The sequence below is a fragment of the Microtus oregoni genome, unplaced genomic scaffold (assembly GCF_018167655.1).
Source record: "Microtus oregoni isolate MIOR12 unplaced genomic scaffold, Mior012 000045F_ref0000178, whole genome shotgun sequence".
Lineage (NCBI taxonomy): Eukaryota > Metazoa > Chordata > Mammalia > Rodentia > Cricetidae > Microtus > Microtus oregoni.
Window position 1 is genome coordinate 4,047,534 of NW_024543219.1, and position 11,475 is coordinate 4,059,008.

At 47.3% G+C, this 11,475-nt stretch overlaps 1 protein-coding gene across 1 annotated transcript; it reads right to left on the reverse strand.

Annotated features, from left to right (window-relative positions):
* Positions 1-913: 913 nt before the first annotated feature.
* Positions 914-1,352, reverse strand: LOC121435084 (60S acidic ribosomal protein P2). Its single transcript, XM_041634152.1, has one exon. It carries the CDS (start codon positions 1,311-1,313, stop codon positions 966-968), a length of 348 nt encoding a protein of 115 aa, XP_041490086.1. The 5' UTR covers positions 1,314-1,352; the 3' UTR covers positions 914-965.
* Positions 1,353-11,475: the final 10,123 nt, after the last annotated feature.

Sequence of the window (11,475 nt, forward strand, 5' to 3'; positions counted from 1 at the left end):
AGATCAGAGATTCTTCGAGACTCTTGGGGGGGGGGGGCATACGGTCTCATATTGCCCAGACCTCCTCAGCTGGCTATGCAGAGGACAGCCCTGATGTTCTCCTGGCCTCCACCTCCCAAGTGCTGGGATCACAGGTCTGTCTGTCACAGCTGCGTCATTAGGTGGCGAGGGTGGAATTCAGGTTTTCATAGGGGTCAGGCAGGCATCCTATCAACTGAGCTACTGCTTCAACACACACACACACACACACACACACACAAAGAGTTCTTTCCCATTGTCACATCTTTAAAACATAGAGCTGGGTCTCAAAATTGGTGACGTCTGACCATGGCCATAGCTTGTATTTTGCTGGTACATGAGGGGTCCTATGTTGTCCAATCCAAGTACGGCCCCCAGGGACAGCCATGACTGGGGTGGCAAGGGAATGAAGAAAAGACAAACTGACACACAGACAAGAAAACTAGGTGTCCTAGGCCATCTGCTGGAGAAACCACAGCATGCTGGGAGCTTAGTGTGTTTACTGTATACAGTTGACAGAGAGGTGGGATTATTGCATTCCTTTGAACCAGGAGGTGGGACTTCCGGTGAGCAGGGGGCAGGCTTATGAGCAGCTAGAGCATAGGGACGGGATAGGCTAATATCAGTAGGCACAGCCTCTGTAGGGGAGCAGTCTTCAGGCCGTAAGAATCTATAAAGCTGTGAGGGGGTGTTATTGAGGACATCTCTGCACATACTAACAAATCTACACATGGACCAGAGAGAGGCTTTGCCGTTTCCCTCTGAGCCTCACCCTGGGGATGGAGAGAGGGGAGCTTTGCCGCTCATTCCTCCATGGATCTGAAGCTCTGGGGTCCTTGCCATGCCCATCCTTGCCCCCTATGGATGTCTTATGATCAACGGTACCTTGGTTTTCTTTTTTTTTTTTTTTTTACATAAAAAGGTTTTATTTGCAGGGGAGCACAGATTTAATCAAACAAGCCAAATCCCATGTCATCATCCGACTCTTCGGACTCCTCCTTCTTCTCTTCTTTCTTCTCCTCTGCTGCAGCTGGGGCAGAACCAGCAGCAGGAGCTGCAGAGCCAGGGGCAGCAGAAACAGCCACAGCTCCACCAGCAGGCACACTGGCAAGTTTCCCAACACCCTGGGCAATGACATCCTCAATGTTTTTTCCATTCAGCTCACTGATGACCTTGTTGAGCCGGTCATCGTCCGCCTCGATGCCCACGCTGTCTAGTATCTTCTTAATGTCTTTGGCGCTAGGAGAGGAGTTGCCCCCAAGGGCGGCAAGCAAGTAAGAGGCGACGTAGCGCATGTCGGCTGCTGCGGACCGGCCTCACGTGTGCGACCTCGGCGGCGTCAGGCGGCGAAAGGGTACCTTGGTTTTCAACGAAACATGGTACGTGTTTGCTGTGTTTACCTACTTACGGCAATGCCTCTGTCATCTGTGGCTCCAAGGCCGCAGGGCCAAGGCCTCGCTCTAGATCTCTGTGCTCACCAGGTATTTGATTAATTGCTAGGGACCGATTGATGAGTTATAAACTAGTGATCACACTATGTGTGTCCCTAGGCAAACCCCAGAACAATAGCTAGGCTAGATAACATCGCATGCTCGCTGGTCCACAGCACTGTGAGGACTTACCTTGCTTCACTCTTAGAGGAAGAAGGATGTGGGAGTCCTGCCTCTTGAGAACTCTGACAAAGCTCTCACCTCTCTTCCTTGTCAACAGAGGCTTCTGTAAACGGAAATCCACATAAGGCAAACGTACTCTGCAGTAGGGACACCACAGAGGGGATCCTATCCAAAAGTGATGTCAGCTTCTTCCCCAGGAGACCTGACGGCTTTGTCTATTCAGGAAATGTCGCCCTTCTATGATCTCAGTGATAGTTGACACTTCTGACCAGGCTGTCCCTGCACATCAAATAAAGTGACTCTGATGAGGGGAAAATGAAACGTGTCATCTTGTGAAGGCGGATCTGGGTCTGAGGCCAGGCCGGTCTACAGAGCAAGTTCCAGGCTGGCCAGGGCTACACAGAGAAATTCTGTGTGTGGAAGGGGTGGGGGTGGGGGGGGTGAGGAAGACAGTGTCCTCTGGAGGGGACTTGGCGTTCCTGCTCCGGGTTCATCAAGTGTGACTGCCCAGGGGCAGACTGAGCCCAGCAGCACATACTCTTTCGTTAGCAGTGGCAGGACTAATTAGCAGAATGGCGGTCCTCGCAGGGACACGCGAGAGTGAGGAGGAGGCTTGATTTTTATTGATTTATTTATTTTGGTTTTTCAAGACAAGGTTACTCTGTGTAGTCCTGGCTGTTCTGGAACTAGCTTTGTAGACCTGAATAACCTCTAACTCAGAGATCCACCTGCCTCTGCCTCCCAGGTGCTGGGATTAAAGGCGTGCACTACCACACCTGGTTCTGGGAGCTGGTTTTCGTTTCAGACTGTTTCTTCTCTCTCCAGACTAAGCAGGAGGCTTGATTTGCAGAAGATTCCTTCAACATTTGAGGAATCTGCTGATGATCCAGTGACACAGCAGGGGTTTTTGCAAAAAAAAAAAAAAGGAAATGAGATCAATAATAAAATATTGGGGTTCTTCTTCACCTCATAGGAACCAAAACTTTTGTAAGTTACAATATAAATGTCACAGTAATGTCAAGGTGCTCTACAAGTTCTCAGAAAAGGTTGGTCTGTCGCTTAGTGGTGGAGCACTTACCTAGTGGTGGAGTACTTACTTTAGTGGTGGAGCACTTACCTAGTGGTGGAGCACTTACCTTAGTGGTGGAGCACTTACCTAGTGGTGGAGCACTTACCTAGTGGTGGAGCACTTACCTAGTGGTGGAGCACTTACCTTAGTGGTGGAGCACTTACCTAGTGGTGGAGCACTTACCTTAGTGGTGGAGCACTTACCTAGTGGTGGAGCACTTACCTCATAGTGGAGCACTTACCTTAGTGGTGGAGTACTTACCTAGTGGTGGAGCACTTACCTAGTGGTGGAGCACTTACCTAGTGGTGGAGCACTTACCTTAGTGGTGAAGCACTTACCTAGTGGTGGAGCACTTACCTAGTGGTGGAGCACTTACCTAGTGGTGGAGCATTTACCTCGTAGTGGAGCACTTACCTTAGTGGTGGAGCACTTACCTAGTGGTGGAGCACTTACCTCAGTGGTGGAGCACTTATCTTAGTGGTGGCGCACTTACCTAGTGATGGAGTACTTACTTTAGTGGTGGAGCACTTACCTTAGTGGTGGAGCACTTACCTCAGTGGTGGAGCACTTACCTTAGTGGTGGAACACTTAGGAAGGGCCAGAGTTCCGTCTCAGACTACAAGGAAGAAAACTATTACTCCTCTTTACTGAGAAATCCACTCCACTGTGGTAGTTTGAAAGAAAATGTCCCCCCAAAGGGAGTGGCACTATTAGGAGGTATGGCCTTGTTGAAGGAAGTGTGTCACTGTGGAGGCAGGCTTTGAGATCTCATATATGCTCAAGCTACACCCAGTGATACAGTTCCCTTCCTGTTGCCTTTGGGGCTCAGACATTTAGTATTATCCTGAAGAATACCTCTGTCGCTTACCTGACAGTCACTGGGAGGATTAGTGACAAGATCTGGTGTGCAGAGGGTCGAATGAAACTCTGTGTATCCTCCCATCCATAGGGTCAGGAATGGGGTAGAAGGAGAGGAAGAATCCTGAGTGGAAGGGGTAAGCACAAGAACAGAGATGAAGGCAGGAAGCAAGCACAACTCCCATCCTCACGCTCCTGAATCTGCAGATCCAACCAGCTTCAGGTTCAAACTTCAGAAACAGAACATCTTCCCCGAACATGCACAGGCTGTAACATTGGTTTTGTTCCCTAAGTGATATGCTCTGAGTTCTCCATGGCAGGTACATCGTGTTAGGCACAGCAAACCATCTGGAGGGAAGACATGAGAGGGTACTATTTGAATACTCTTCAATTTAATATAAGGGCCTTGAGAACCCATTGACTTCAGTATGGAGAAAGATCTAGAAAGCATGGGTAGGGGGTTAAAATACAGTAATAGAAGACCAGGAGCTAAAGAGTCAAAGAGATCAGAGAAAGCAATTGCTGAGCACAGTGTGGCAATGAACGATGCAAGCAACAGTTTCCCTGAGCCAAGCACGGGGTGAAGTGCTGTCTACCCCTGTTCTGTGCTTCCCAGAGCAGTGAAGGTCTCTTCAAGCACAATATCCATGCCCAGGGTTCGCCCGTTCCTAGCAGTCTCCTTTGGTGCCCTGGGCTGAGTCAGCTCCACTTTCAGAGCCTCAGGCCTCCCAAGTAGGTGACTCAAAGACACAGGCTTCTCCTCCCCCACGCCTTTCAGGAAATGGCTCACAAATATACTTGACAGAAGTCTAAAACCAAATGGGTCATCCGGTAGGTGTTGAAGGCTGGGCACACTGTGCTAATGCCAGTCTTAATTAATCCAGAACTTGAGCGGAGCGTGGTGGCTCATACCCATAGTCCCAGCACTTGGAAAGAAAGGCAGAAAGTTCAACATGAGATGGAGGACTTCCTGGGCTACATGGTGCATGCACCCCCATGCCAGTCAGGACTACAGAGTAAGATCCTGCCTGAAAGAAGAGAAAGACAATGATGATTGTGATGATAAACTTGACCCCATCCCTTCCTTCTAAAGGTTGTCTTCAGCGTCCCTCCACAGATGAGTTTTCCTGGCCCCGGCTATCTCTACCACCTTCTGGCTAGGCAATGACTGTGTGTGGAAACCAACTCTCTGAGGGTATGTGTCATGGACTGAAGTAAGAGCCATTCCCCGGTAGCTTGTCCATGGGTCCTAAGCATCCCAAAGCTAAAGGTCTCTACCACTCTCTCTCTCTCTCTCCCTTTCTGCAGTACTGGGGATTGAACCAGGGCCTTGTGTGTGCTAAGCAAGCACAGTCTACCACTAAGCTATGGCTTCACTATACCCACTACCCCCTTTTTTTAAATCTTTTTTTATTATTGATTTTATTGAGCTCTACATTTTTCTCTGCTCCCCTCCCTTCCTCTCCCCTCCCCTTCAGCCCTCTCCCATGGTCCCCATGCTCCCAATTTACTCAGGAGATCTTGTCTTTTTCTACTTCCCATGTAGATTAGCTCCCCATATGTCTCTCTTAGGGTCCTCATTATTATCTAAGTACTCTGGGATTGTGAATTATAGGCTGGTTTTCTTTGCTTTATGTCTAAAAGCCACTTATGAGTGAGTGAGTACATATGATATTTGTCTTTCTGGGTCTGAGTTACCACACCCAATATGATATTTTCTAGGTCCTTCCATTTGCTTGCAAAATTTCAAGATGTCATTATTTTTTTCTGCTGTGTAGTACTCCATTGTGTAAATGCACCACACTTTCCTTATCCATTCTTCTTGAATTTCTTTTGATACCAGATAGTACATCAGAGTCTTTGGAGGTGTCAACCATCTGTCTTCGGCTGCTAGCATGGTGGCAGCCAGAGAGATAAACCCATTGCTGCACTAAATTTACTAACACGGTGCAACCCTGCTGGGACCCTTCAAGGTCCCTCGGGACTGTGGTCTTCTCCAGAGTCACCAGCAGCACAGGTTTGGAAGAATCCTTCATGGTTGGCCTTGGAAGTTCTCTCAAAAGCAGTACACAGAGCCTCGTGTTCTGTAGTTCCCTCTGGACCCCAGCTGGTTTCCTCCTGTATCCGACCCTGCCCCCCCCCACCCCTACCCCCACCCCCCACCCACAAACCCATGCAGCCTCTCCCACTTCCCTGCTGCTCTGGCTGCTCTGAGCTGCTACTTCTGCCTTCACTGTGATAAAAGGCCTGCTGTCTCCTAAAAACAACAGAGAGATGGCTGTCAGGCACGTGCCATCAAACCTGTCCACCTGAGTTTGATCCTCAAAAGTCACAAGGTAACAGAAGAGAACTGAGTCTCTCAAGTTGTCCTAGGACCCCCACATGTGTTATGGAGCACATGCACCCCATACATGCACATACAAACTCACATACACACAAAAATAAGTAAATAGCTGTGATGGAAATGGAGTAAATAATAAATGAAAACGAATGCCATTGTAAATCCATCTGAGATGGCTATTATCGGGGTACCTCCCCCAGAAAAGAAGGCAGAGCTGAACCAGAAGAGAACGCTAAGGTTTCCTGGCTTAAATTCACGACTGAGAACACAGAAGGAAATGGCTTCTGGTCAGTAAACGAAAAAAGTGATCCAGAAACAAGGAGTAGTAACCATATCTTCAGGGGGGTGTGAAATAAATGTACTAAGGAATAAACCTGTCTGGAACAAGAAGATACTCCTATAAAAAGAAAACAAAATGAAGCTGAGCCCTTCCCCACGGAAAGCAATGCAGTCAGCACGAAAATCTAAATGTTACAGGTAAAAGTAGAAAGATTTTGATACCGAACACAGGGGGGAGATTTCATTATCTCAAAGAGAATTCCCTAAAATGAGCACTAAGAGCCCTGGCTGCTCTCCCAGCACCCACGTGTCACTCATAACCAATCATAACTCCAGTTCCAGGGGACCCAATGCTCTCTCCTGGCTTCTGTGGGCACCAGGCACACATGTGGTGCACAGACATACACGCAGGGAAACACCCATTCACACACACAACACACTAAACAATGTTTTCATTACATTAATTAAATAAGTAAACAAACAAGTAAACAAGCGTTTGAAGACGACTCCAATACTTTATAATACGGACGTCAACAGAAGACAACACGGAATGGGAAAGCTGAGCTAGAACAGACAATGCTTCACACAAACAACGAAGTCCAATGTACGAAAGACGTGCACCAGCTGTTACACATCAGAGACAAGCAACCCAAATAGAGGCTGGCAAATCTCTGAGCAAGCATTTTAGAGAGGAGGGCGGCACACAGACGTGATCAATAGCAGGACACTTTTGTATGCACATACAAGGCTCAGGCCCAACAAACAAACAAAACAAAGAAACCCTGATACTTTAAAAGGTGTTCTGAGCCGGACGGTGGTGGCACACGCCTTTAATCCCAGCACTTGGGAGGCAGAGGTAGGCGGATCTCTGTGAGTTCGAGACCAGCCTGGTCTACAGAGCTAGTTCCAGGACAGGCTCCAAAGCCACAGAGAAACCCTGTCTCAGAAAGAGAGAGAGAGAGAGAGAGAGAGAGAGAGAGAGAGAGAGAGAGATAAAAGGTGTTCTGGGCTGGAGGCATGGCTCAGCAGTTAAAAGCACTTTCAGCTCTCCCAGAGGACCAGAGTTAGGTTCCCAACTCCTATATCAGGTGGTTTACAACCACTTGTAGCATAACAAATACACCTAATTAAACAAACAATTATCTTTTTAAAGAGAAGTAGTGGGCTGGGTGTGGTGGCGCACCTCTTTAAACCCAGCACTTGGGAGGCAAAAGCAGGTGAATCTCTGTGAGTTCAAGGCCAGTGAGTTTCAGACAATCCATAGCTATACCATGAGACCATCTCAAAATTTTTTAGAAAGTGGTATTCAACTTCACCTTTAATAAACAAACAGGACAGGCAAGATGGATGAGTGGGTAAATGTTGTGGGATATTTGTATGCTGTGTAAAGATGTGTCACTGTGATTGGTTTAATAAAGAGCTGTGAGGCCAATGGCCAGGCAGGAAGATGTTAGGTGGGACTTCCAGGGACAGAGAGGACTTGGGGAAGAAGGAGGTAGAGTCACCAGTCAGATGAAGTGGTAACAGGTTTGACAGTACATAATAAAGGTAACTAAGCCATGCAAAAGAACAAAGAATAAAGGATAAGGATTAATTTAAATTATAAGAGCTAGTTAGGAACAAGACTAAGCTAAGGCTGAGTTTTCATAACTAATAAGAAGTCTCCATGCTGTTATGTGGGAGTTGGCTGGCGGGACAGAGAAAGACTCCTTACAGGTAAAGGCACCTGCTGCCGAGCCTGACGGCCTGAGTTCAATCACCAAGCCCCGCATGGTGGAAAGAGAGGATCAGTTCCTGAAAAGTTGTCCTCTGACCTCCAGAAGTGCCATGGCTCATGCATGTAAATATATATGTACATATGCATGTGTGTGCACACACACACACACACACACAAATGGAGCTTAAAATACACAAAAGTTGGTAACAAAACATATTACAGTCTGACGATGTAGTGCAGATATGGACTAGAACCCCACAAACTGTTGATGAAATAAACACATGCAGAACATAACTAGAGAGCAGTATGTCATCACTTAGGAAACCATCACACAGCCTATTGGTCAGCAGCTTAATCCCCACAGAAGAAACGCAGCAAATGTGCACAGAGGCTTGTGATCACAGCATCCGTAATAAACAAGACGTCCAAGTCTTGCTCCAGCAGGAGCAGAGTGAATAGTCTGTCACTGAGACTGTCACAGTGTTGTCGGTGATCCTGGGTGGTCACAGCTGGGGTCTGGTCAGTGAGGACTGTGTTGCGGGAGGTCCTTCTGCTCCTCCAGCCTATAGCCGCGGAGATACCAGTCCATTGGGGCGTGGTCTCTCTCCCTTTAAAAAAGCGGACAACGCTCAATCAGGAAGGAGTCTAGTCGCCGGATACGGAGCAGGAAGCAAAGAGAGAGCGAGGAGGGAAGACACCGTTTTTTAAAGAGAGAGAGACCACGCCCCAATGGGGTGGTATCTCAGCGGCTATAGGCTAGAGGAGCGGAAGGACCTCCTGCAACAGAACTGTCCGATTTCTTCATCTTCTTCACAGGTGCCTTTACTAAACAAAGAAAGGCTTCATCTGCCTTCACATCTTCCTAACCAGGGCAAAGAGAAACCATGAGCATTCAGAGAAACAAGTAAATGTGATGCAATCTGAAATGTGCTTAGCACACAATAAATGCTCAGTAAAACTGGCCGTTGCACTGGCACGGTGGTGCACACGTGTAACACTCACACGTTGAAGGTTGAGGCAGAGAGAAAGTAGAGTTCAAGTCAGCGTGGATGCCATACTGAGACCTGTCTCAGATTCATAGCATCCTGACAGACCCAGAAGCTGTGTGCCTCGTGTTTATATTCCTTCCTCACATCCCGAGGCTAGTCAAGTGACTGATCCTGTAACAACTGCATCTCTTCACGTATGTTCTTTGAGATGTTTGTATCATCATGAGAGGGAGGGGTTTGTTGGGCCCCACCCCCTCCAACGGTTTTACACAGTTATTGGTTGATAGAAAGAGGGATAGGCCATTCCTCCCATGGTGTCCCAGAAACAACCCTAATGGAACTCACTACACCTTCAAAAAAAAAAAAAAGAAGAAGAAGAAGAAGAAGAAGAAGAAGAAGAAGAAGAAGAAGGCATGGATGTAGAGGAGGGGGTCAATAGGATACAGGAAGGAAATTGGAGAAAATGGGAGGGGAGAAGTAAGGGGAGGATACATATAAATATGATCTAAATGTGTTTTTACATTATGGAAATGTGATGTGATTTGAAAGAAAATGACCCCCAAAGGGAGTGGCACTATTAGGATGTGTGGCCTTGTTGGAGGAAGTGTGTCACTGTTTGAGGTCTCATATATGCTCAAGTCACACCCGGTGCAACAGACCACGTCCTGTTGCCTGCACAAGATGTAAGACTCTTGGCAACCTTCCATCTTGTCTGCATGCTGCCGTGTCCCACCAAGATGATAATGGACTGGACCTCTGAACTGTAAGCCACCCAATTAAATGTTTTCCTTTATAAGAGTTGCTGGAGAGATGGCTCAGAGGTTAAGAGCAGTGACTGCTCTTCCAAAGGTCCTGAGTTCAATTCCCAGCAACCACATGGTGGCTCACAACCATCTGTAATGAGATCTGGTGCCCTCTTCTGGCCTGCAGGCATACATGGAGGCTGAACACTGTGTACATAATAAATAAATAAATCTTTAAAAAAACTGGGGCTGAAGAGATGGCTCAGAGGTTAAGAGCATTGCCTGCTCTTCCAAAGGTCCTGAGTTCAATTCCCAGCAACCACATGGTGGCTCACAACCATCTGTAATGGGGTCTGGTGCCCTCTTCTGGCTTGCAGGCAAACACACAGACAAAATATTGTATACATAATAAATAAAATAAATATTTTTTTAAAAAAAGAGTTGCTGTGGTCATGGTGTCTCTAATGAAACTTATTACCTATACTTAATACAGGTTGTTTAAAAAAAATTTTTTTTAAGAAAAATAAATTGAGACGAAGTCTCCCTAACTGCCCAGTTGTGATCCTCCCTCTGCATCTCCTGATTGGAACCTACGCCACCTATCCACGCCTCCTCCGTTTGCAGACAGGCAGTTCAGCCAACGCCATAACAGCAGCTCCGTACGATGACTACGGAGCCGAAAACCCCTAAGACTAAGAATCGCCATGATACCCTTTCTGTGTCTAGACAATGTCCACAAACACAAACATGTACTTCCATCCTACAATGGCCCAGAGAAAGGGAGCAAGGCCATACAGCCTTGGTGGAAGACTGTCCATTCTGGGAGGTTTGCACGGGAAAGGAACTGCCTGGGGGCCCCGTTCTCAGAAAATGCGCTCCTCGGGCTGCATGGCCAGTACCAAGCAGGCTTGGGGCAGCGAGTCATGCCTGAGCCTTGGCGGTGCCCTTACCAGCTGTCTGGCTTTGGGCCAGTTTCAGTAGACTCTCTGAAGCTTTATTTCCTTAATGGAAAGCCAGGGATCTTGGCAACCCGAGAGGCTTCTTGAGGGCTGAATAAGTTCATCTGTGTAATTCCTCTGGCCAGTGCCTGATGGACAGGAAAGCCCTCACCAGACAGGGGTAACAGAGCCTTTCTCTCTGCGCTGGAGGTCGGTTAGCTTCCTTTGGGGAAGTTAGGGAAGGGGCTTTTGTTTTGTTTCATTTTGTGTTTCCCTGGCTGGCTCGTACTTACAACAGAGCACACCAGCCTTGAACTTACAGCATCCTTCTGCCTCAGCCCTCCAAATGCGGAGATTACAGGCACGCACTACCAGGTCCATTTTGACTACATTTGTATTGTAGTCTTATTAGGAGTAAGATGTAGCTGTGAATTAATACTTTATAATCCAGAATAAGCAGTTGTTCATCCTTCTGTGGGCAGAGATGGGCACAGCTCAGCACAATGGATGTTTTGAGCACAGAATGCAGGACCTTCTCACCTCCCCCAACACCAGCCCAAAGCCTTGTATGAGCAGATGTTCAGGACATAACTGGACTGGTTACAGATGTGCTATTAGAGACATCTATATCCCGCAAAGCAACGAGACACTGCGCACTGTCAACGAGTCTAAGTAGCTAATGAATAGGGCTGTTCTACACTGCTTTTAAACAAACTCAAGTAGGAGGTTTCATACATCATAAACTTCGGTGCTTAAAGAAAAGACCCATTAAATTCTGTCCTATAAGGTCAAATGCAAGATTGCTGTGTTACTTTGAACTGTCACACTGAGAAAAGACAGACACAGTCAACAAATGGGGCTTGAATTTTCACCACACACACTAAACCCAGATTCGCTCAGGGAAGCAGTT